A 27,829-nucleotide genomic window follows, 5' to 3' on the forward strand; every position below is an offset into this window, starting at 1 on the left:
CACACTAGATAAAGATCAGTATTACTGTAACATTGCATTACCAACCTTTCCAGTTCCCCACTTTATACAGTACTTGCTGTTTCTTTAGGGCTGTGTATGAAAATAATCACATTTAAGTATACAAAGACCACATACCAAATTAACATTTTTAAAGTGGTAAGTTTACCTTCATGTAGTTTATTACTACTTCCCCACTTGCTGTTAGATTTCACAAAACAAGCTACCTAAACGAGAGACCACTTCCGTAAAAAGAAAGCTGTGACAGCTTTTTGTTTTCAAAAAAAGAACATTTTCCTATTTTGAATTAAGCAGAAAAACAACTGAAGCCGAAAATGGTGTACTGTAAACCACAATTACTGTTGTCCTGCTGATGATCTAGGTTTTCAATTGTTGTTTTTACAGAAATCCTATATTAAAGAAACTGATAGTAAACTGTCTTTGCAAGACATCAGCTCTGTCTTGCGAATTGACTTTTATATGGTCTGTGAAGTTTAAATTCTAAACACAGTTTTTTATCACTGGCTAAAATAAATCCCTTTCAAATGGATAGTCACTAGCAGTGACCTACTTTGAACTTGAGTGTAATGACATATATGGCTGCAATGTTAGCCTGAAGATGACCTCTCCAAAGACCGTACATACAGGAACAGAAAAGATGGAATAACTAATGTATTATAATGGGGGGGAAAAAAAGAATTATTCTGTGAAATTCTGTATTTCAGGTAAAGGGAAGAAAAAGATGTAAGAGAAAGGCAACAATTCATAGCATCCACAAGTTATTACCTCTGACAGAGGAAGGGATACTATGCAAAGAAGCCAGCGTTGCCACCGAGTGATTTCTGCCTGCCCAGCAGATGAAGATCCTCTGTCAGGCACCACAGCAGCGCTGCAGCCTGCCACCGGGGCTGCAGCGCCAGGTTGTTACTCTCCAAGAGTCCAGAAAACTGCAACGACTGAAAGGCCAGCTCTTATTTCAGGACTTCACTTTGTGTTTTTGATATTCTGCATTGTTCTTGTACCCCGTATGTAACGCCTCAGCCTTCAGTTTTTTTTATTAAGCCTGCTCATCGACTGGCTTGTGCGCAGCTACAGCCATAGGCTGAACAGGAAGGTGCCAGCCCATCCCTGCCTACTGCCCCATGTGGTTGTGAGGAAGACTTTGCTTGTAGCTTTTAAGCATGATCTTGCACCATCATCTTTTGCGCACAGAAAAAAAAATAGAGATAAATTTACAGATCAAATGTATTTTGTCTTCTCCAGATACTAAGTTCTGGACTATCTGGCATGTTTCTAAGCACAAAATAGCTCACAATTTTTAGCGCTGGCACATGATGACATCGTTCAAAAGTAGATGAAGAAAAATCAGATCATGCAGACTAATCCAATAACTCAGACCAAGACCCTTGACTAGGAGCCTGAGCAGAGGATCAAAGGTAATCCGCCCCAAAGGGAGAACAACGCCGGGAAAGGAGCACAAGATGAGCAGAAGCAGGTGAGAACTTACCACTGGAGCAGTTGGGTCCTCCCCAGCCGGGCTCGCACTGACAGATGTTTGGAGCAATACACCGACCATGGACACATTTATCAGCACAGTGAGCTGCCAAAGAAGGACATAAAAATAAACAAAACAAGTAAAGAAAACTCCTTGCCCTAGGAAAAACGTGCCCAATCTGATGGTTTCATACCATTGGCTCAAATGTCTTTTAAAAGCAAAATAAACATATTAATGTGTGATGGCCTCTCTTCGAAATACATTCTCTGACTTCCACCTCTTCCACTTTCCTAATTCTGAAGGCTCCAACTAAAACCATGTTGGGCTGCTCAAATACTTTTGCATTTAAACAAAGAGAAAATAGCACACATTCGAAGCAAATAACAGAGTCATGGAATAATACAGGTTGGAAGTGAACTCTTGCACAAAGAAAAAAAGAGGGACTTCTGTATCCAAAAAAGGGGGGGTTCTCGCGCTCTGATTCACAATACACCAGTATTTTGGTAATGATTTTTGTGAATGGTCACACAGTTCAGATAAAGCACAATGAAACAATGATGATAATTAAGGTAAGTCATAGAATATAAAACTTATGCATCACTGCAACCTTTATTCTAAGCGCCAAGTAGAGCATCTTGAAATATTTCATGAGAATATTTATTATTATTTTCAAGCATATGCTTTTTCATAGTTAAGCTTATTTTGAAATAAGGTGTATGTTGGAAACTTCAAGGGAAACATGAAATGGCTTCTATACCAAGTACACAGATGTAACTAAATCAGAACGCAATACACTGAAGAGGGAAAATTCACAACTAGTAACACAGATTGCTGGCATCATATTCATCTCGAAATCTTGTTAATTTTGCAAAATACATAATAGTAATAACTTTTTATCAAATTCAAACAAGAACAATGCTTTAAAAATATACACAGAATGAGAATTTTCTTTGTACCTATATTTCCAGAAAAACTATGACAGGAATCTGATCGGTATACCAAAGAATGGGAAGCGAATAATGGCGAAAAATAGAAGGTTGGTCTGCACAAGAAATTTAATGGTGCTAAATATGAATTATTTCTGTTCTGAATGTATTGAAAATGCTCTACAGTAATTAGGAAAAATACTTTGAAAGTTTCCTCTGATTTTTTCCTAATTAAACATGATGAGGCAGGACGGGCATCTTTATATTTTATGTGGCCAAGAAAAATGAAAGCCTCATAGAGATCAATCATATATATTACGAAAATCTTCAGTTACTTGGGATCCAGGCTGTTAATCACATGTCATTATAACCTTTAATTTTCCTTCTCAACTTTTACTTCTAATCAGCTGCTTTTCAGATGTGCATTAAAGTTATCTTCATTTGAAATCAACAGTGAGAATATATGTTTTGAATAGCAGACTATCAATGCAAAACTATTTCATTGTTCTCTATTTATTATGGAAAGAATTAATTTAAACAATGCAGCACAATTTTCCATTAGTCTTACAACTAGACATGAAGTATTTTTGCATCTTTGAAAATTCTTGCCAAATAAATGCTGCTTTGGGCACTGAAATGTTCCCTAAACCAAATGCATTGTAAAATCATCCCTGTAAACCATAAGATAGCACAAGGTAACAGTTCACACGCACGTCTTTGTGCATGTACACGTGGGAATAACTTTGTGAATACCAACAGACTGGATTCAAACTCCTGAGCACTGAGACTAAACGCACTAAAGCCACACCCCATTGCACATTTTGTGACGTAGGCGGAAGAAGGAAATACAAAAGCGAAGATGTGTAAAACCAGAGCAGCCCGTTTCCTAGGTGGTTTTAGCTCTGTAAACGTAGAGACGAGCAGCACTTGGGAAAAGGCACTTTAGCAAAAAAATAGAGTTGGCTTTGAAGAAAAGTACAACAGATGAAATTTGGGGGCAGCGTGTTTGCAATGTCTTGAATTATAGCTGTATTCTTAGTTTAGTCATAACAGGTTAAATCAACATGAGCTTCTCTTAAGCCAATGAAGTGGAGTTTCAGTTTTCACCGTAGTAGAACTTAGATCAAATGTAACTCTTCAAAACATGATCCTCACTACTAGGTCTCTGCAGAAGTTATCTATGAGTAATCATCTTGGGTTTTTTGACAGCCAAAACTCTGCTGGCTCTAACAATGTAAGAAACACATGATCAGGTCCACTGAAGGATGTGATACAATGTAAATATTACTGCTTCCAAATAACTTCAATAAAGATCTTGTGTATGATACATGTTTATCATTTTAAAAACACAAATATTTCCATCTCGAAGAAGGGGTACATGTAATTCTTTACTTTGAAGAGGTAAAACTGAAGTATATTTCAAAAAATGTACAATGTATATAAAAATATTTAATATTTCTTTCTTAAACTTTCTCAAAAATATATCTGATCAAAGAATGATTTCTTCCTGCACTCTGGACACAAGTAAAAATCTATTTTGAAATTAAAAAAAAATTATTCTCTAGACATCTTCTGGGACTAACCACGAGATTTTTGGCAACTGAATCCAAGTGAACATTCATAACACCCAGCCGCTATTGCAAAATTATTGCACTGAACATGGAGATAAGAGAATCAAAATTTACTACAGGACCTACAAAAACATGTAAGATGAGAGCAATGTGAAAAGCAGTAGTGAACACGCTGAAAAGGTATGAGTGACATCAGGGACAGAGAACCTACTTTATCTGGGCTTCCTACAGAACAATGAGACATAAGAAAATATTTATGCGCAAGAGCAGGTGACAAACTTAATGTGAAGTCTCTTTGGTACTGAGCAGTGTAAAGAAGTACCAAAAATTCACTGACACCAGTAAATTGCAAAAATCCTACCTTCTTCCTTTGTCAGGAAAATCAATTACCATGTGAAAAGAAACCTGAACTTAACTCTTGCATATTTGCTTTTACATCCTATTTTCCATTTTTTTGTATGTCTTATTTATCATTTCCTTCAAAATCTTCTCTAAAATCTTACCTCGTCAAACTTGCAGGTTGATATGTTAGTGGATCACATCTTCTCCTCTTTTTAAAAAAGAAAAGGGAGATTTGCCAGTCTCTGATTACAGAGTACCAGCTAACTGAAGTTTCTATAAAATACCTGCGAGTGCACCTGCAATTCCCTGTTCCAGCCCTTTTGACACCCGGGTGGGAGGCGCGAGGCTCCCCGAGATCTGTGTCTATCCCACTTGCAGTAATTGGTATTTTGTAACCAGCCGAAGGAAAGCGCCCTGCTGAGGCACGTCACCCACCCAAAGCGCCGGCACCGTTACGAGAGCAAGCCGAGCGCGCCGCGAGGCAAGCTCTTCACCAGCACCTTCGCAGACGGGCCACAGCTCCACCGCGTCAGCCGGGCAGCTCATAGCAAAGGGATTAAGCTACAAGCATAGCGCGTGTAACACTGTTTTAGATCAAGTTGCCATTTTCAGGCACGGGTCACATGGCTCGTACTGGTATCAATGGAAAGGAGCTCAGGAAAGGCTGCAATTCAAACACCTACTTGTACGCTGCGGGGCTCCCGCGTACCGCCCGCGGTGTGAAGGCAGCGCGCGCCTCCATTCTGCCACCCACTAAAAGCCTTGCAGCCGCGCGGTGCAAGCCACCCATCTCGTAAGGCTTCCACTTCGCAACTACAGCGTATACGAACGGTGAAACCTGATAAGACTTGAAATTTCTGAATGGCATTTTATGAATCTGCTCGCTGTGATTAAGAAAGTGATATGGAGTTACTTAATCATAAGCCACTACAAACGACATTTGAGCAGCTGTGCGTAGAATTATCTGAGGTTAAAAGAAGATACGGAAGAATTTGCAATAGCAGATTTTGAAAAGGAATGAGATTTTTTATCTTTAATAAAAGTTTATGCATGCCTTCTTACAGCTCTTTTTTTCATTTTGAAAAGCCAGATATAAAACAAATAACACAAATAAAAGCTTGAAATATTTTTCCTGTAATTATGCGCGTGAGTAGATGACCAGGAGAATTAACTACATTTCCACAATTAGACTTCCAGCTTTTAAGGAAACAAATCACACCACTGGATGAGCTAAAACCTAAAATCTCCTATTAAATAAAATTCTTATCAACTTTACAGAGAATTCATATTAGTAAGAACTGAGTAATATCCAAACTGGGTCTGTTTTCGGGTTGTAAGTATATCTCTATTTTAGTTCCTTTAGTTCCAACAAAGGAAATCACTCTGTGTGCATGACTGTGTTTTCTGTTTCGTATTTCTGCTAATACTATACTACCCTAATTTGGGTATCTAGAGTTTTCAGAAAGAATAATTTGCAGAGATTTATCACTTTCGAAAAAAATAAGCTTCTGTAGCTGTTGAAATCCTCAAAATTTTGTAAAGAAATTTGAGTGCATAAACCTTTTAAAATTAGGAATGGAAAAGAACTCATCTACATACTCTACAAAAATTAACCTTAACTTGCTAACAGTTAATTAAAATACGCACCAAATACTCAGCACTTTTCTTGCAAAATAAAACTCACATATCTTTAAAACTCCATTTAAAATGTGCATTTTCACATATAAATAAATTTTTCACTTCTGTATTGTATGCTAGACTATATCTTTTTGTTAATTATTTTCTTGTATGCATTGATATTCAGTCATGTATTGAGACAGATGATTTATTTTCCATTCTCTGTCTAGAAGAAATTCAACACACATATTCCTGTGCCTTAGAAAAAGCTGCAAACAATAGGTGTAACATTCATATCAATTTAAAGTATTTATACACATCTTTAACTAAACAAAGACGTGAGTCAGAATCCTACAATCCACATAAATATCTCGACCTAAATATAAGGTGTGATAGGATCTCTCTGCTGTTGCCATTACCACTACCTGTTTCTGTTACTGCCCGTGCCATTACTGTTACTTGCCTGTCCGTTTCTCAGGTTAAAGGTGTGAAGATTCATTCCAGGATATTAGTGATCATATTGGTACTTGAAAGGCTGACTGTTCATATTGTAGCATGACCCGCAAGCTTATCAATGGTACTAGTTAAAGGATGAAGATGCTAAAATTCCGTATCAGAGTCTAGGCAGTTTACAGTGCAAGAGTTATCTTTTATTTAGAGTGAGCTATAAGAAAGGCCTGTAGTGTATTCACCATATAGGAGGTTACCTACCAAATCCATAGCCAAAATGCAAATGGAATTTTTACCAAAAAGCGAAAACTCAACACAAGCTTCAGCTGTCAAAAGTTTTCAGGAATGAATGTGAAGGTTGGAGTTACAATTCAACAAAAACCTTGTGTCTTGACATGAATTCAAACTCATCTTTTCAGACCGGACTCAGACAGACTCGAAAAAATAAACCCTTTAAATTCTGGCTGGTGCTCTTCTTTGGCTGTTGGTCATTGATTATCCCTGTGAATACAATGTTTAGAGGCTTCAGCAACATGAGGCTGCCACATTCTTGCAATGCCTTTAGGTAGCGATAAATAATTCTCTTCCCACCACAACCAGTGAAGTGCCGCTACCACTAGTCAGTGCTACTACTAGGTGAATAGTAACCAGTTGGTATTTGTGCTGCAGAGTCCTAATTCGTATTTTAACAAGGAGGTCACGTGACTTCATTCGCCACCACATGCTTTGAAGTCTTGTGCCCCACCAAAATCATCTGCCAATAGAATTTTCTAATTGAGCTTCCGAAATTTAGAAGCCAAATAATCAACTGCAAAACAGCAGCAGCACCACAAATGTTTTACGCTCTTTCCATACAAAAGCATTCTCCACAGTCTTTAAGAACTGAGGAATCCACATGGCAGGAAAAACAAAGCCACCTAATGGAAATCCTCTATGCGTTGAGAAGCAGCAATGACAAAAGAAGGTATCAAGAACACTTCTAATGGTTCCTACTCTCTTTTATCTTTGAGCATAAAAAAGGTGGTATGTACATATGTACATTTTTCAATAGGATGCCAATTTTCTTTTGGAGAATTCTTTTGTGTTAGCTTTTTGCCAGTGATATTTCTGCTAAGATGATCTAGAAGAGTCTTTCTCATAACACTATGCCTTACAGGATGATCTCAGTTGACAGCATCACACTTGTTTTTCCAATTGCACAAACAGTATAATCGCACCATATGCAGGTATCATCTACTCTAGTATGCACAAGTTCATTATGAAAAAAGCTGGATAAAACAGCAAAAAGCCTCAAGTATTTGCCTTACTGTATTAGCTATTGAGTTCCTCCAGTGCTATGAATCCTCAGCTCCAACCGAAGATCACGAGGACAGAGGGGGTCTCAGTGCCTTCTGGGATCAGTCATTACAGATCCAATGAATGCAAAGCTAGCTCCACTGAAGGACCTGGCAATCTTTATTTTTATATACATTGAAACGCTCCAAGCTCTCATTTTAAAAGAAGACATAATCATGGCATTCTAAATTACTTTGAAAGTCAGAGCAGATATGTCCTGAATATCTGACATCTTTTTATGTAATATCAGCAAAAACTAGTAAATCCAACGTAATCTGAATTTATTATATTTTGGTGATTATTATATTTGTATGAAATGCAATATTCTATATGAATATTAAATTATCTAGAATTATATAGTATAATTATATTACAATACATATTATATAATAGTTATATAAATATTTATAATCATTTACAATACTATATTACTTAACATTATATATTCATATATTAATACTACTGTCTTTATATAGAATGCTTATACTATATTATCGCTTTGTAAAAGCTATAGTCACATAAGAGGCTCATCATCAAAACATTTCTCACGTGATTAGTCACTGTTCTATACTTCAATTAATAAAAATATAATCATTAATATACTATATAATAACCCCAATATAGTTAGAATTCATGTTAGAATACATGTTAAAATAAAAAAGGTAAAAAAGAAATTGCTAATCTTATTTTAGATGAATTCATTTTTTTAAAGCTTTTTTTTTAAAAAAAATCATTTTGACCTTGCTTTTTCACATGCAGAAACATACTTTATATCAAAAATCTTACTGTTGCACTTTCAAATTCCAGGAAGTGCTATATAACAAAAATGTAAATGAAGCTCCTGTGATGTGTTATGATATTCACAAGGTATAATTTTCCAAGATATAAATAAATCTATTACGTCACTTCCAGTATGCACCTCCCAATATCAACAAAGCTACCTCTAAACAGATTAATAAAATATTTTGCGTTTGTACTGAATAAATAAATTTAATGTACATACTGATGCTAATTTTCAGGCTCCATTTATTGGTAAAGACAGAAGACTTATCCATTGCACTGCTTTCTCCTAAAACCAGGCTGCAAACTCCAGTGACAATGATACATCTTATTTTGCAGAATGTTTTCTTTCCAAAATGTCTCCATACATTGAATATTATGCTCCACAACTACCACTGTATCAGCTGGGGACACAATAAAGCAATGCACGTGTCTCCATTTTTCTCATCCTTAATTAAGAAAAAACAAGGAGTTTACCTTACAGAATTAGGCTGAAAATATGCTGTAGCAGCAGACATGACATGAAGCAAAGCTTCACACAAGAAGAGCCAGCACAGTCATCAAACCAGCACACATGCTGTTGCTTTTCCAAAATCCTGGGCTTTTCACTTTTTTCACTTAGCTGAGCTTGTTCAGGAACAGTGTAGCAAGACCTGAGGGCAGCCCCTACAACCCAGAGGCTCCATCCCTCACCAAGCTGCTCTGGTAAGGCCTCACATTTTCAGGAAAATTCAACTGCTACCTCAGCGTTACTTTTAAATCTCACCATTTGAGCAGCTGAGGTAAAAAAACTGAGGGGATACAGCTATTTTCCACTGTAATGTATGCACATTCTGTCCCCACAAATTAATAAAGCTATACACACAGGTCAATATAGCAAATGACAGTTACAGACATAAGACTGTCTCCGATGAGCTTAGCTTTTCAAGGAAAAGAGGTTTGATGCACTGACTTCTCAAAAACTGGCAACTGGAGTCCACGCTGCACACATTTGCATTCAGGGGAGAAAGACGTGGCTAGGAATTTGAAATTCTATTGAATTTATTTCATTTTTAGCCCTACACTCTTGCACATCTCCAAGGACAAGCTGCACTGCAGAACCGCTCACCTATCACAAGCTCCCTGCTGTCACTCCTGCCCATACGAGCAACCAGCTGTCCCCTCCACTGTACAATACTGAACAACCTTTCAGTGGGCCTACATTAAATCACTAACAACACACTTTTAGGACTCTGGATGAACACATCCACTATTTTTGTTCTGCCTTTCTTCTATATTCTTGGATAAATATCATTTTCAGAATCAGACCTTTCTAGCCTGCGCAAGGCCATACACGAGGGAGGTGCAGAACGGAGCCCTGGTCACCACCCGCCTGTGAGCACAACCATTCCCCCTCCAGACTCAAGGAGGGTTGGACACAGAGGGATGCACCCCCCGAAAAGGCATTCTGCCTTCCAACAACTGTTACAGTCACTGCATCCTCAGGGCAGACTGAATAGGGGGATCGACCTGGGCCCCTGCTGAGGAGAAAACTCTTTTATCTCCCTTTTGGTCTTGCACTTAATATTTACTTATTGTGCTGCAAAATACACCGATACTTGTATTCGGAGGTGAAACATGCCATCTGATCATTAGTAAGAATCACGTCAAATTTAGTTACTTAGACATCTGAGGTCCAATTATCCTGTCATTTGCATGTGCACAACACCAATTGACTTCACTGAGAGTTGCACGTGCACCGTTGATGGAATAATTGATCCCCTGGTAACTCAGCTCCCACAAGTCTTCCTCCAAAGAGGAGTCAAACCAGCATTGCGATAAAGGTACGGAATTTCAAAGCAAAAAGAAACTACACTTACGGACACACATTTCCCTGCTTTCATAAAATCCAGGACAGCACTGGGATTTACGTCTGTACATTGTTTTTTCACCATGTCTGTAGGCGGTACGGTAACTGATTCTGAAGAAAAAAAATGAATGGTTTTTGCATACATTTTACAGCTTGGAAAGTAAACAATTTACATTTTTACACATTCTAGAAAGTCTTTAAGTATCAATAAAAGGACAGGGAAAAAAAAACCTTCAAGAAAGCAAGAGACCTTGATTTATGTATTGTTGAGTTCAGTCTCAGTGGTTTCTTCTGGAAATTCTCCATCACAAGCCTTATTTCCATGGGTGGTCAGACAGCAGTAAAAAAAAGTCAAAAATTCTGGGTACTTAACCAGTACACAAGCTAGAGTGCTGCTGCCATAGTCATTAGCATCCCCCACAGAGATTAAAGGCTGGCAATACCAATTAGTTTGCTAGATCATTACAGGTATCAATTTCTGAAGAAACGACTTCTGGGGATTATCCTCATGAAGACTGCAGGACAGTGGTGAGCAGCACACAAAAGGGAGAGAAATCATCACATAAAAACAGCAAGGGAGTGCACAAACCATTGCTTCTTTCTGCCATGAGCAAGCAATGTTATCAGAACCACGTTTTGCTCTGCACTCTCCCTCTCTGCTCTTCACTGTAACCTTAAATCCCTTCCCCAGGCTCTCCTGGCTGCTCACTACATATTGCACACAGCAGTAAAACACATCCTCAGAATACCTAAGCAAATTTGAACTCTCAGCAAAGAGCAGCACGCATCTAAATGGCACCATATGCAAATTAAAAAAAAAAGTATAATCTCTCTTTGAACTTAGTATCTGCTTTTCACATTCTATTCACACTGAGCTGTTTCCTCTCAGCTGCTTTGCCCCAGGGAACCTTTCCCACTGCTGATCATTCATACTTATAGGCATATTCCCCTGAGGAAAATGGCTTTTACAGCTGTCTAGGCCAGTTTTGAATCATTCACTCCTTGCTTACTTTTTACAATGCCCAAGGAGGAGTTTCCTTTAGCAAATCTTTTTATTTTTCTATCGAGTAGAGCACACTTTCCCCAGAACATACAGTTACGAGCAGCAAGGCAGAGATGTCTCATACAATATTTCTGACCACATACTCCTTGCAGAATCTGGGACATTTATTTTAGTGTATTGCATGTTTTTTTTTCCTAATCTGTCCTTCTTCTGTTAGCGCTCCATGGGATGATGCACCCTGACCTGCCAATAAAGCATATGTGATACTGCTTGGCCTAGACAAATGCATTTTCCAGCTGACACAGACCCTAAGAGTTAGACAGATTAGTCATTATAGCTAAAATATCCTATATACTTTACTTGATTTTAACATACAAAACTCTACAAATGCCTAAAATATCAGTAGTTTGGCAGTATTAATAATTATACATCACCTGTGTCGTGTGCACTTAAACCAGTTTAGGATGTCAGTACAACTGGTGTAGTAGATTTGATCAAAAGGATGTGGATATGACTCTTGTACTGTAACTGAATAACTGGGGAGAGAAAGAGAGCAAACAGATTATTGAGCAAGTCTTTTGCAGTACAGTCTGATTACAGTAAGTCTTTTATGCTGTCCTGCAAAGTAACTGTAGACCTGACAAGTCACATATTTAAGCACATCTTTTAAGCAAGTCCAATGACACCCAGAGGTGCCCACATTAACAGCATACATAACACTATAAGACTCACTCTGACAGAGATTTTTTGCTTCCTAAGGTGAGGAGCCTGCTAAAAAAGTGATCCACGAGCCCTCAGAAGCAAAGCTTTACAGTCAGTTTCAAACTAATGCTACCCATTAAAAATGATCTACTGGAGTCTGTTATTTACCAGCTATACTATCTACTGTCTAAATGTTTATTATTTCTTAATTTCCACTTTAAAAACATAGGTATAAGACATTTACCAAAATTCATCAGAGAATGCTTCAACAGAAAGGTACAAGAAATAACAAAATATTGATGTGCAACCAAAACTCACCAGAAAGTGCAAGTTTAAGGAAAATATGAATGAGCTAACTTTATAAAATGCAAACAGAAGATATGGATTGAAAGTCTCCCCCCCCCCCCCAAAAAAAAAAAAAAAGATATATGCAGAAGGCTAGGATTACTCTGTCGTGTAATGAATTTGATTAAAAGACATTTAAAGAAAAATAACGTAAACCTAAGTAACAAAAAGCTTTGTCTCAAATGAGGGGCAAACTGAAGAAGTAAGGCAGTGAGATCTGTAGCACATTTTCTCCTGTGGCAATAAACTTTTAGTAACATCACTGGATGCTCAAATACTAGTTAGGAGCCACAGAATTAGGTTTCTTCTACTACTATACGAAACTGAAAAATCTCACTGGATTTTCTGAGAAATTTCTTTTAAAAACTCTATCTATATCTGCAGCAAAACCTCTCTACTGGTTCTGGAAAGCTGTGTTAATGTACTGAAGTGAGCACTAAAATAGAAATATACATAAGTAATAATTATTGAAAATAGAGGAATTATGCCACGTAACAGTATATTCAGCAATCAGAAATTATAAAATGTTGAGTCTGCACTTTTTGTTGGTTTGACTGGCTAATTTTTAATAGAGAAATTTTTTTCAGCAATACTATACTGAACTCCTATTACTATTTTCTGTTGGGTTACAAGCGTAGCATTGTAGAAATACATGTGCTCTGGAACCCACAGGCTGCAGAGAAGTCGGCGAGGCAAAAGGAATAGAGCTCCATTACAAAAGAGAAAAATATTGAATCATCTTAGAAAACTCTTAAGCAGACTGTTTGTGCTGGCAATAACTCAGGCCTTGATTGCATAACGGGGTTAGAAAATATGGGAATGCATGGTACATTTCTTCTCCAGCACTAATTCCCAGGACCAGTCAAAACACTCACTAATCATATAGCCCATCTGGGTTTTGCTTACAGTGTCTTTGACCTCTCAGCACCTATTCCAGGGTAATAGCCACAATCTTGTCTTCCTACTGTCATCACCTACACTGAGAGAAAACACGTCCAGATCAGCTTGTCCTAGCTGCCCAGAACTTACTCCCTGTTTTCCCTGTGTCCATATAAAGGCAAGCAAGTCTAATCCACCCAGCTGTCAGACCGAGTCCAACAAAATGCTTGTGGGTTGCCGACGCCTGCCCGAGGCTCTGTGCTTTTCGTTTTACTGAGGGCCTGCTCTTTTCATCCTTGCTCCGATCGCAGTTCGTTTGTAAGGACTATTTTATTAGTGGGTGGGCTAGATTACTTAATGTGTACAGGACTGCCAATGACAGAAGCAGTAATGAGCTTGTACCTTGTGGTTCTACTCTTTCAAACTCCTGTACTTTTGTCACCTGCTCTGAGCAACAGAGCAAGTGTTTCAGTAAGTTTATGTGAAGTTCCTCCTCATTTTTAAGCCTCATGCAGTGGCAGAACAAAAAAAAAAGTTCCTTCAACAAGCTGGACATGCTTGCTAAATATATATTTGATTAGTATGTGTTAAAATACATTATGCAATGTAAATAGTTATATTTTTTCATTATTTTGTAGCTTCCCTCAAACCCACTTTTCTGGACAAAGACATAATCAAAAAACATACAGATCTTGGAGTAGCATCCAACAATATCCTAGACTTTTGCCTCAATATTGTAAATAGAATTAAGCAGGTAAAGAGCAATAAGTATTTAGTATGGTAACTACTTGATATACATACTTTTGTATATGGCAAATTATAAAAAAAGGTATGGGCAGAGACTCCAAATACTTCATGTGAAGCTCAGAGAAATTGCTGGGGAAAATCTTTAAGGGCTCTTTTAGTATACAGACTTCATGAAAAATCAAATACGAGTTTCAGCTTTCCTTGTAAAGATCCAGCGACAACAATTGCACCTGCACAGCAGCTCAGGAGCACTCCCAGTGTTTAAACAGAAAATATTATTTACCCCAAATTCAGGAAACATATGCATCTCCTCAAAGGAACAGTTAGCCTATCTCAAGGACCAGCTGATCAGTTATGGGCGTAATTAAGTAATAATAACAAGACCGTGAGGTACGATTTCATTATTATAATCTTTACACAAGAAAAGAAGTACAACAAATGCTTACGGATTCATCTTCCCTACCCATTGTGCACATTCTACTTGCAATTAATGTGAAATTGGGTGAAGGAACGGACTAACTAGATTGATGAATTTATAGTGGTACATTATAAATTTCTGAACCTCATCAAAAAATTAAACAACAAGTCTTAATTTAGATTCAGGGAACATTGTAAAGGAAAGAATCAGCATAATCAAATTTGGCCAAACTCCAATATGGCTAATTATATTCTGCATATGTAAAAGGCTCCTTTTCATTTAAATCGAAAACAGCTATTTTTATTCACTTCTTGTCCCTGGATGGTTCTGTAATGTTGCTGGTGCCACTGCAAAGTTTTTTGCACTGTACCTCTACCACAAAGATGGCTACATTTCAGCGCTGTGTGAAATGGTCTTCTACTTACCAGTGAGCTTATTTTGTCAATGTGGTAATGCAAAATTTTATTCCCAGTTCGCCATTTGACTACAAGCTTTAAATCATTTGAAACGCACTAACTAAAACAGAACAAAATAATCAGAATTTGTATCATCTGTTTTATAAAAGAAAATATTACCTTTCCCAGTGGCTACACACATTTGGATCCTCAAGATTCAAAGGCAAAGTTGTCCCCATCCAATGGTATAGAAGTACGACAGGGAAGCAAAAAAAGCAGTTCAAATGAAGAACCATCTTTTCGAAAAGGTGATCTAGAAGAAAAATAATAATAATGTATTACTGGTATCATACAAATGATAAAGGAGTCAAAACTATCAGTCCGTTATACTAGGAGATATATAATCCCAGGTGAGAGGATATAAAGCAACAGGTACTTCACAAGGGCATTGTGATTGCCTATGCCCATGCCCATGCTGGTAGGCAACTCGAATTCGGTAGTTTCCCATAAACGGCAAGGTAGTGAGCAAGTGACGCTTCTGGAGACACTGCTTTCCCATTAAACTGCAGGTAGCCAGGCTCAGTCTGTTCCGTGATGGCTTGTGCATAACTAAACAACAGACTCCAATGTAAAAGAAAGGCTGGCATTGGCTCGAGACAGCGGCGGGGGCCTGAACAAGGCCTGCCCTGGCGCAGGCTGGCCACAGAGAGGCAGCGAAGTCGGGGGGCAGACGGGCACTGGAGGAACAAAGAGCAGTACACAGATGTGTCACAGGCAGGGTGTCTGTGTTTATTTTTTAAAGGAAATTTATAATTAAAATTAGACAGACACATGAATACTCAGCCCTTCGAGATGCTAAATGGCACCATTAGCAGGAGTAAAGTGTGCTCGAGATTTGCAAAAAGTGGCACAGCGCTTTTTAATAACTAACTTACAATTCTCATGCAAGCCAATTAATCAGGGGAAGGATTTAAATGACTTTGCTTTAAATCGTTAACAGAGAGCATCGCATTGCATTCTGCATTGTTCCTGCTCTTTTTAAGTTGAATTCCCAATACAGTTTGCATAAATACCCCCTCCTGTGCCAGCTGTACAATTACCATATAGAGAAATCATTCTGCTCATCACAAAAGTTATTATAACACCATAAAACCCTAAAAGGCTATCCTAATACTTTGACTAGGTCTATCTCTTTTTTAAAGCACATGATTTTAATTTGCATATTGAAACACTTTTAATCTAACCTGCCATTAATCCATGAAATGCCAGAATGAACACTGGTAAAGGGTTAATTTTTTGTGACTATACTACTATAAGTATACACTACTATAAGCTATACTACTTTCCTCGCAGTGAACATCTGACCCTATGTCTCCATTTTTACACAAATTTTAATGTTATGCAGCTTCTGAGATCAGGAAAAAAAATCTCAGATCGATGAAACTTATTTGTAGTAAATAATAAAATAAATTTCTAATCAATGTGTTCATTTTAAAATAAAACAAATATATTTAAAATATTAACCAGAATTAGAAATTTATTACTTCAAATGCTATGAAACAGAATAAAGCAACACACACAAACAGTTTATTTTAAGAGAAGAAAGTTGACTGGACCATGGAAAAAAAAATACCATGCCATAGTCTTACTTTTCAGGACCTTCTTAAGAAGTCAATATAAAAAAAAAAATCATGAAAGGAAAATATTATATTTAAAAGAGCTGAGTTTCTTTTTAAAGAAATGGTTATGAATACAGAGATGATTCCATTTTGCTAAATCCCTCTTGAAAAATCAGGGCTGCTGAAAAGCATTTCATGCTCTGTAACTGTCGTAACTGTGTCTCTGCACGTACAAGGCATAGAAAAGTAGTCAAAGTGCAGTGGTTTAAAAAGGAATTAAAGCAGCTGTATTTTCAGTTAATAATTTAAGCAAAGTGGTGATTTCCCTTACTAAAAGCAGTCATTTCGATTATATGCAGACAGTAAACTGTATTCCCTTATTTTAATTTAACTTCAGTAACTTTCCTTTTGGATATATTTAACAAAACTTAAAATGTATATTAAAAAAAAAAAATCATTTGCATGAACCCCCTAGTGTAAAACTTGATTGCATTCCAGATCTTTTGCTTAATTATTAAGGAAAATCAAAACAGAAAATCAGTACAACTGATTAGCATTGCTAAAGTGTTTATATTAGCAATAAAAAACATGGATGACTCATTTAACCCTTGCTATCTACAGTTTGCACTGAAATACCCTGTTCAAAGATTCACTTTTCTTATTATATATTGCTTCAACTATTTCATACAACAATATACCAGCATCTTCACTGTCTACATATATATAGTATATGGGGTTTCAGTACTGAAAATGCTCACACAGAGTGTGCCTTCTGTATGTAAATTAGTGATTAGGAGACATAAGAGGGAGTAAATAACTCCAAGTTGGAACCGAGAACTCGCCTGACCTGCAAGATACTGTATAATTTCTGTCTCCAATGCTGTAAACACATAAAGCTTTCTCCTCTGAGTGGCACAACTGACCTCAGTGAAAGAGAACTTCAAAGAAGCAGATGGTTCCCAAAATGCTCTCAACTATCCAGCAACATGTCTACATACACAGACAGAAACATCAAATTTTTCATACTGCACCTAAAGCAGCAAAATTGCAAAACTGCTGGCTGAGATAGCAGTGACAAGACCGTGTGCATGTGTAAGTTAGCAAAATGTATTTTCAGATCACTTTGATTCCTCACCAGTGTGTACAGCTCTTTCAGTGCAAGTGGAGTCTCTGACTTCATGATCTGATTGAACACCAAATTAATTTAATCCAGTCTAAGGCATTTTCCTGCCAGGTCTTTTTTTTCCCACTAAAGTATACAAGAGAATCAATATGTGTCCATAGAAAACTAAAATCTTATTGCCCCTTAACATTTCATATTACTCCTATTGGAGGCAAACACTTCAGGTTACAAAGGTGCATGGTTCCTCTCACTGCAGCAGGATCTTTAAGGCAAGAACTGTGCAATGTGAGGTCAAGGGCTGTTGAACTCACGGACTTCTTCATTTCCACAGATTTTGAGTCAGGCGCATGGTTTCAAAATGTAGCAGGAAAGTTATGCAGCTGCATGAAGCAACAGTAGATTACTCCCCTACATTTATGTAATCTAATTAAAGAAATTTAGCTCATGATATGTTTATTAAATCAAATGGAGGTGTTAATAGTCATCAGTAACAGCCACATTAAAACATTCAGCTGACAACCCCAAGACATAATTACTGACAAGCGTATTTTAAGATGCAGGTATAACAGGTGTGCAGGTATCCCAAAACCATACTCCCATAAATTACTGGTACTCCCCTAAATAATGGGAGCAAACACATGAACTACATTTTTCTCTCTAGTAAGTAGAGGAAGAGCCTGTACATGCACTGTATAAATACAAACCATTAACCACTATTACACATTATCAACACTGTTGGTAGGCACAGAGAAAATGCCTACATGTCAGATAGTTTTGCACACTTTTTGTTGCGGTGTTTTTTCCTAGAGTCCAGGATCAAAAGAAGAAAAAAATAAAAAGGCAAAAAAAATGCTTCTACTCTACGTACTGAAAACCGATATATGATTTCAAGTGAATCTCTCAGCACTTCCAGAGCAGAGCCAGGAGCACGACTCGGCACACACGGCCCCCCCCCCGCCCAGCTTATGCTCTCTCTTAACAAAATGCAAATATTGGTGGAATTGGGAGAGTGAGGGCAGATAAAGCAATGCAGAACATAAAAGAAGTAAAGGTTGCTCAAGGCTGTGAAGAAATATTTTATGGTCAGCAAAACCAAGTGCTGTTGGTGAATTAAGCAGGATTAGACCTGCATGAGCAACAGAGAATACTATGATACAGTTGCTAACATGACATAAAGGACCCAAGACCAAGGGAAATGCTGATGTAGCTTTTCCATTACTGTTGTGAAAGCATTTTTAACACTGCAACATAAAACATGCAGCAGAAACATGCCATTTAATTAGAAGAGGAACTTCAGGATTGTAAGATCTTCTTGCAGTCTGCCATCGTATCTCTAAGGTTTTACAATGGTCATTTCGGTCTTTCTGCAGCGATATGGCACAGGTATTTCAATTTGCTCTGGGCTGTACTGCCATGGATTGTTTTTAATTACATTTATAGCGCACTATCCTGCATATATGGCAAATGCTGTTTTTTTTTTTTTAATCTTCCTTATATTCATCATACGTAAACTTTCAGACTGAATTTGTGAACTACATGGTCATTCCTGGAGCCTCCCTTGCAGGTCTCTTCTGCCCTCACAACCTCCAAAGCAGGACAAAGCTGGCATAACAGACTCAGTGATTGCTACCAGCCAAAGGACATGATGGCTCCAGATGAGATACAGGCTTTTTGTACCATTTAAAGATTTTCTGGTGCAGAATTCCTTGGTTCTTCTCTTCACTTCCTACTTGGTGTTTTTCAAAACATTATACTGTTTTCACTCCTGATGTTGAACTCCTTTAGCAGGGGCACAATTTGTTTATAAAAATCATCTCTTAAACTCCTAGTGCCAGACAAAAGCAAAATTTGAACCTGACCTAATCTTGTCAATGATGATTAGTCTCATGTTAACTTCTGACTATGAAAAAAAATGATTGCTTTTATTGATTACATTAGAGAATTAATGGGTGAAGAGCAGAAGGCTTTTTTCCTTTGGAAATTAGCAAGTCAGCTTGACGCTGTGTCACATGAAACCTCACTCAACAAAGCTCGTATGAATTAACCTGAATAGCAGCGTTATCACACAGACCCTAGACCAGCTGAAGAACTATAAACAAGGCAAATGTAAATAACCAGTAGTTTGGTTAAGTTAAAAGGCAGTCCTCCTGTAGGAGACCAAAATCAGTGTTAGATTTACAGAACAACTTTATCAACAATCTGTAGAAAAGACATAGGCAACATACCAGTGTTGAATTCACAAGTGATATTAAGTTGAGCAGCACGTCTGATAATACCAGGAGATCGAAAGGTAGAAAAACAGCAGAATGAGATTCACAAAAATAAAAAAAAGGCTAGAGAATAATCTAGAACAGAGACATTCAGTAGAAGAAAGATACCTGCAAGGCAGCAACGTCTAGAGAGACCTAGAGTCATACTAGACTGCAAATTACATATGCACTTGCAATATAGTCCAGCAGCTAAAAACCTTTCTTTTTTTGAGCAGCAGAGGCACCTCACCACAGGACAAAGAAGTAATGGGCGCTCTGGCCACAGCCCTTAGGACAAAAGATATGCTATACTGTGCACAGTTTCAGAAAGATGAGAGCAAATTGGAGGGAATTCAAGAGAGACAAACAGAATGGTTTTATCCGAGGGTAGGTAACTCGTGGCATTATGAGCCGGGTGTAGAAAAGCAGGAGGGAAAACAGGATACATCCTGACAAGAGGTGCTGCAAGGAGCCACCCCCCAGAAGAAGTGACTGGTCTTCTCCCAGACCCTCCAAATCTATCACTCCAAAGGCATCTCCTCTGAGCTGGGGGCTCCCACAGAGGCTCAAAAGAGATGAGTACAACTCATCTGGCAAAACTGGGACTTCGCGTGACAGAAAATGTCAAATCTAACCCTCTTAGCTTGTGCTTCCTTACTTACAAACCTTACTGCACATCTGAACATGCACTGACAGGTAGGTATGCCTTCAGCTGTGCACTTACTGACAACTTCATCTTGCTTGCTGACTTTGCTAAATATACGACTAACCATAAAATGCAGTAACCCAGTCATAGAACCCTCCTCCCCAAAACAGAGTATTAATTTCCTTATCTCACATTCTAGCACACAAAAGCAACAGCGCTTCCACTTTTCCGCTTCACGTATGTTTAGCCTTCTACTATGCTTTTTCACCTTGTAGATCTATGGCAGCCGATTATGCCAATTAAGAAAAGTTTAGGCCTACAAGACAAGGCAGGTATGTCCCAGGTGTCCTTTCCCAAATGCTAGAAGGTTGTTTATGAGAATGAGCAGCTGCAAGAGATGCTGTTCAATGGTTGTATTGCAGAGACAGTCTCAAACTTGAGATCTTCATACAATGCTGCTTTTCTTTCTCCAAGCACCATGTTATTAAGAAAAATAGAACAGTAATGAATTGCAGTTTTTCTTCAGTTTAAACAGCCCAGATTATTTTTATTTTTCTGTCTTTTTAATTAGCATCTGTATCTAAGAAAACAAGGCTTATGTAATAATAGTATTTGTATATGTGTATATGCATCCTCATGTCCAGTAACTCCCGAATCCCCTGGCCATTTCAAATAAATTTGACAGAGGAAGAAGTTTTGAAGTCATTAAGTTCCAGAGAATCCACTGATAACCCACAAATCTGTAGGAGATCAGGCTTTATTGGTTGCATAGCTCATGAAAATATCCATTCTGGAAGCTATGACATCAGGATTTTTTAAGTAACGGTATCATTTCACAGGCAGCATGTTTATGCTGTTCCTTCTAAAAATAAAAACAATAATTATTATTTTATCCTAAGCAAAATTTTATCCTAAAGCACCCACCTATTTCAAGGGAAGGCACTTACCTTCTACTTAAACACGAAAACTTTCCGGTGGAAGCCTGGAGAGGTCGGCAGGTGTCACACAGCACAATGTTTCACAAGAAGTGTCAAATAACTTCTCTTACTGCAATTATAAGGAAATTTCCATTTCCAGAAAGAAATCAGGTAATTATGCAGGTTGGAGTCGGTATGGGAAACAGAAAGCCTTAACTCTCAGAAAAGGCCACCCTTGTACTAGCAGTGCCACACTGTGCCGCAGCACAGTCCCAGGTGGCTGGGCCCTTGCAAGCCTGCACCCCCCAGCATCCTGCTGCGGTGGAGACCCAGGAACACAGCGCTATTCCATCACCAGCACAAACTGGGTCTGCCAGGGCCCAGCACTTCCCTGCAAGTCACTCGTCAGTATCTTCTACAACATTTATTCTCACCGTAAGAGATCAGATGAGAGTTTCCCTAGCATCTTCTGGACTGCTGAGAAGTGAGACTCTCTTCGGTCTGCCAGATTCCCTTAGTGCCATGCAACGCACTCTCTGTACAGCAGGTTTCCATAGGTGCTAAGCCAGCAGAGATGATAAACCCATTTATCAATCCCCTTCTCCTCCCTCAAATCAGTATTAAAAGGAGAGGGAAAGAAAGTTCAGTGGAAGTCAAGTTTGTATGGGGCAAGGAGGCATGGCAAAGACAAATATCAGTGTGCCAGATCCTTTGCAGATGGACTCATTATTATTCCTCTGGGGCAAGCTGCCAAACATCGCAAGTATGGGGTCACTTCACTGTAGCTCTCACTGTCCACTAAATCAGAGCTCTGTTTGGATACAAAGAAAAATTTTTCAGACAGACAAGTATTGGTTTTGAGCATATCAACTTTTGATAGCATAAGTTACCAATAGCATGTGGAACTGTATGCGTAAGGACTATTCACGTGGGAAGTCTGCAGCATGAATGGCTAACAAATAAATCTTCTGGACAACCTTGCTGTCCAGTTAGCATCCACCCAGATGAAAAGTTACCAAATAAAGACAGTCAAAGCTGTCTAGAATTCAAACTAAATTATCTGAAAAGAACACTTTCAGAAAATGAAATGCCAACTAGAATACAAAGTCTGATATATCTTCTTTAGCACAAGAAACATTAAGTGACCCATATAAAATTACATCAAGTAAATATATTTATTACCCATTTCTGATCTGGGCATTACAGGAGAATAATCCGTTATTTGAACATTTGGAGCTCTGGCCAAAAGAAAAGAAAATTCCTCAAGATGCTTAATGTTCCTTTACCCCAAGCTAAATAGTGAAAGAAGAGCACATATGATTGGACAGAGAATCTATATGTGGCATGAGGAGGGACAAACAAAAGAAAATTTGTTCATGAAAAGAATTTATAATTAACCATTTCTGTAAACAGAGATCACTGAAAACCTTCACAGGCTGTCTCAGGGTCAGATTTTTAGGTAATGGCAGTCTGCAGCTTGTCATCGAGGGAAAACTTGGAATCCAGAGCAGGTTCCCTCCTCCCCTCCTATGGGTAAAAGGCATGCAAGAAACCTGGTTTTTAAAAGGCCACCCTGAACAGTCATGTCTTACTTTTTGTCAAGTCTGGGCAGATTTTCAGAGATCAGAGTTTCCCAGCAGACTGCCTGTATGGTGGCAGGCTATTTTTGCTTGCCTCTGAATGTCCATTTTGCCTTTTTTTTTTTTTTTTTTCCACTTGGTAACAGCATAGTGACACATCATCTCCGCAGCCATGTGTTGCTTTACCCATTAGGCAGACCTCGGAGCTCTTCCTCCTCCCCATGCCAGCCCCTCTCTCCACAGCTCCCTACGGTGCACTGCACTCCCCCTGCCATGGTCCCAGGGCTGCACAGCTGCCACAAGGATGTCTCTGGCCACGTATTTGGAAGAAAACAGAGAAGGGACACAGGACAGGGTGCAGTCGGGGAAGATGCTGGAGCTGGCTGGGATGAGGCGACCAACACAATGAGCTGCAAGGGCTGGGGGCGAGATGGCGGGCATGAGCTTGCAGGGCTGCTGTGCGCGTGGCGGCATAGACACACACCAAGAGCTTTCAGCCTATACACACATGGCACCTCTCAGCCCTGCACATCTTTCCCAGGGCTGCCGTTGACAGTCAAATATAATGAAAGCAAATAAAATACGTTGTAAGAAAGGCTGTAAGGTGCAGGGCTTGGTCCAGACATATCCACACACATGGACTCCTCCCTCCTCCTTTTATTATCAAATAATGTATTTTGTACCAGCCCCTCCGCCTGTATATTAAGCCTAATGTCATTTTAATGGTACCTGCCATGGACGGCTAGAACACTAGATGTACATGTTTAAGGAAAACATGGCCAGATGCACATGTTTAAGGAAAGTTATTTAAGTTATTTCTCATATTAGATGTTACTGGCATGTATAAGAAGGTTTATTACAGAACAACAAGATTAACAGAAAAGCCCCCCCCCCAAAAAAAAACTGTATCCAATTTTTAGCACAGTCCCTTAATCAGATAAAATCACCAGGATTTGAGGATACCCTTTACAAAAGCAAATATGAGAAAGGGATACTGTACTTATGGATGCAACTGTGAAAACTTTGTGGTTGCTGACAAGCTGCCTGGGACAATCCTGTGGTTGCCTAAACGCAGATTCCTTGCTTCCATTTCTGCGGAAATATTCATTTATGGCTTCATCCTCTCTTGACCGTAGCTGTTGTGAATCTTATTTCTCTGTCATCTCAAGTACCAGCTATATATGTAACATATCACTTCCAATTTTCTACCATTGTACAAAGGAGTACAATCACAGGTCTTTGACAATTCCTTTAGCTTCCTCTTTATTTTTGTACCCATTTCAAATGTGTCCTCCCTCCTTTAAATGTTTTTTGCTTTCTTGTTTTTAACTCTTTTCAAATGCCTCCTCTACCTTTTTCCTTCCCCCATTATACACATTCTCTCTCTCCATGTACATTTCCATCACACGTTAGTCTTCTCCTAACCAGACACAGGCTCCATTATCACTGAAAAAATCCTTCAGTCTGCAGTTCCCCACACTTATGATAGTCTTTCCCTGGGCTCTTTCATTAAAAAAACCACACACATAAACATCCTCCATTTATACCTTCTAATTGCTAATAAATGTTTATAATTTGTGAACAGTGTTCACAACTAACAGTGTTTCAGAACACTTAACTTTGTAAATCATCCAAGGAAATTCCATTTGCACAGAACGCACTAAACAAAAAGTTGTTATTCCAGTTCGCTCCTGTTTTCATGATTGAGACTGAGCATTTCACTCTTGTAAATTCTGATCACCGTGCTTTGTTACAGACTTCAATTTCCAAAGATCAGGAAAAAAATAAAGTTAATTAACTCCGATGCCATCTTATTCTAACAATCTATGTAGCCTCTGAGCATTTCAATGTATTGCTTATCAGCTTTTATTTCCACCTCCAGCAATCTAGTTCAAAGCATCCATGATTCATTGCACAAGGTCCTCCCACGTCAAAATAAGTCCAAAACATACTGATAGAGGAACAGGGAACCCAGAAATGTTTTCATCCACATAATACTCATTAATTTCCTCTATCTTCTATTCTGGCATTTGCAAAGGTTAGAATGGATAGCATTCCTTCATTTTTCCTCAGAGAGGAAAACGAAAGACTAGAATGCAAAACCAAAGAGCATGGTTAATTCTAATTTTTTAAACCAAATCACAGTTAAAGGGACAAACTCTATTCCGTTAAAGTCAAAGGGAATTCTGCCCTGAACAGCCTGCACTGAGGCTACACACTGTGACCCGATGAGACCATCCTAGAGAGTGAGCAACATACACGACAGTGATGTTTCATAGCAAACCGGCCTAACACTGGGAGCTCCCTTCAGTGCATCTTTAGGGGGTTGCTCCTAGCTGGGGTAAATGAAAGGAGCTCTCTAGACCATCACATGCTAGATCAAACCCATTTTATTTCTCACCCCTTTTCCTCTCTCTCCTCACCACACTTAATATACTGCTGCTAAAAGCCCTGGTAAGATGCCATCAAGTGATCCCACTGTGTGCATTTATACTGATGGCTGCTCTATCTCGATGCTTTTTCCCCAGGGGAATCGGGGCAAGACTTAGCTTTATTCTGATGGTATGCCATTCATAACGCTTACGATCTTCTGCAGTTCTGAAAACAACGCTCATGTCTGTGAGCCTCTCTCTATAAGCCCTGACCTTTCCTTACTAGCTTGTTTGACTTGCACTGCTCCTTGATATTACCGGGTGATGACTTGAATTGGTCTCACTTTCCTGTCTGTGCCCTTTAATACCTGCAGACAAATAATAATGTGAACAACCACTTAGGGAGTAGATGAACATTTAGGATATCTAAACCTCAACACTTCTTTTCCTCTTTTAAAAATCATTCAAAACAAAAACTTTGCTTGCAGATGTGTAATTTTAGTGCTTAGTCTCCTTATTTAGTCAGCAGAGACAGAAATTCAGCTTGCCCAGAGATCTGGAACAGTCTCTTGCACATTTGCACGTGTATATACGCATGTACATGTACACAGACACAGTCACAGACTCACTATACTCTTAGCTAAGTAGTTGAAGCTGGAGGAAAGACATTGTGCTTTAGTGAATAAATATAAAGCTCTACAAAATACAACTGCTGCCAATACTAGTGATCGGTAGTAATAAAATATGTTCTTTCCAGCAATGACAAAGTAAACAACTTTGCACTTTATACATAGTAACAGTCATTTCATATTGAAGTTTCCAGTTGTGATTTATATCAGTCTCAGTTTTCTCTTACCACAATTCCTTAAGACATCCCAAATCACTAAATGCTTAAATTAATTTCTTTTAATGATCGACCAGACTCTCCTTTAAAAAAGAGTGCCTGGTTCATCACTAAAAGAAACTAATGAAGGCAATTGCCTTAGAAACTGTAGCAATCAAAAGAAGACCTTTTTGGTTGTAATTAATATTTTTTTCAAGATAATTTCTCCTATTAAAATATGTTAATTCACTTTGGTTCCAGGTTATCTGAAACCTTCCTAAAAGTGCTGTCTGGTGCTAATTCCCGCTGTAAGCAGTGTAATTTGAAACTAGAAGAATCAAGACTGCATTTTTATTAACTTGAGCACAGGGCCCTAAAACCCCCAAATTATGATCCTTTAGGACACATGTTGCATTCTTTAAATCTGTATCTCTTTGCAGTATGGGATGTAAAAGGACAGCAGCAGCATGAGCACATATCTGTCATTACAAAAACAGTCTATTCATAGCACTGTCTGATAAAGCACCTTTAGTAACAAGGCACCCTATTCAGAGATCTGATTTTTACAGACATTTGTATGCCAAACTCAAAGAATCTCTATGATGGTGGGTTTAATGAGGTACTTTGTTATTCTCTGTAATAAAAATTAAAAGAGAGAGACAGAGTTCTTCAGCTTAATTGCCACATCTGTTATTAGGCACTTTACTGTGATTGACTGGAGAGTGTGTATCAGAGACTGTGCCAAAAAACAGGCAAACTTTGTAAGGAGACTTACAGCCCAACTGGTATTAGCAGCATCTTTGTTACAAGTTCTACTGCTGCTCAGTTAAAACTACAGAAACACTGGCCTTGGTTCAATCATTCATAAAAAAACAGATACTGTGAGCAGTGTGCAATTTTTTAAAAATGGAAATTTAAAACACTGGCCACTTACAGAAGGAAACAGAATGGTCATTTGAATGCACATGTAAACATTTCTTAATTAATGAGAGATATAAGCAATCCACAGTGCCAGCCAGGTCAAAATTTCATGTTCAGCAATACATCAATGAACAACCAACTGAGAGAACACTGAAAAACACTGTAATATTTGTAAATGGATTGGACAGCAGTAAGGAAGCTGCTGTGAAGAACAAAAATGAAACGGACCTCTTCTGATCTGTGGAAATTTGGGATGAGACCTGAAATCATTCACAAAACCACTTGCTTCTTCTGAAAAGGAGGATAGCCCAAGAGTATTCAGGCCATCCCGGCGGAGAGGGTGGCTGCCTGGCCACCTTGGCCAGCAGCCGGCATGGTCGTCCTCCCAAGCAGCACCACCAGGTGCTGGGTGAAGAACCAGAAAAGCAGACTGCAGCAGAGGTCAACGTAAATGGGTACAGGAATGCAAAGTCTGAGCAGAAGGGAGTGATTAGAGAAGCCACCCTGAGGCATCGCCTCATCGCCTGATGCCAGGATGAAGTGAAGTCCTCCTCCGGTCTACTGGGGTAGGCTGGATGGTGCTGACAGTTGACTTTTCAGATTCATGATCATGACACCTGGTGAAAACTCCATGCCCAGGCTGGCCCATAAGCACTATTATATTCTTTTCACTACCAGCTGATCTTCTTTTGGCTCTAAAACCCAAGCTATTAACATCTACCAGTCCT

General features: G+C 38.6%; 1 protein-coding gene across 3 annotated transcripts in view; it reads right to left on the reverse strand.

Moving 5' to 3' along the window:
* Positions 1-27,829, reverse strand: part of LOC112992391 (multiple epidermal growth factor-like domains protein 10) — a 104,308-nt gene that overhangs the window by 62,093 nt on the left and 14,386 nt on the right. For 2 of the 3 annotated variants that reach the window (XM_026115413.2, XM_064501398.1), the window contains exons 2-5: positions 15,032-15,164; positions 11,800-11,901; positions 10,373-10,473; positions 1,505-1,597 (exon numbers count right to left, since the gene is read on the reverse strand). In XM_026115413.2, the coding sequence (XP_025971198.2) occupies positions 1,505-1,597; positions 10,373-10,473; positions 11,800-11,901; positions 15,032-15,147 (412 nt within the window). In that variant the 5' untranslated portion in view covers positions 15,148-15,164. Of the gene's footprint in view, positions 1-1,504; positions 1,598-10,372; positions 10,474-11,799; positions 11,902-15,031; positions 15,165-21,435; positions 21,526-27,829 lie in introns of those variants that run through there. The other variant, XM_064501397.1, reaches the window with a different exon arrangement.

The sequence above is a fragment of the Dromaius novaehollandiae genome, chromosome Z (genome assembly GCF_036370855.1).
Source record: "Dromaius novaehollandiae isolate bDroNov1 chromosome Z, bDroNov1.hap1, whole genome shotgun sequence".
NCBI classification, from domain to species: Eukaryota; Metazoa; Chordata; class Aves; order Casuariiformes; family Dromaiidae; genus Dromaius; species Dromaius novaehollandiae.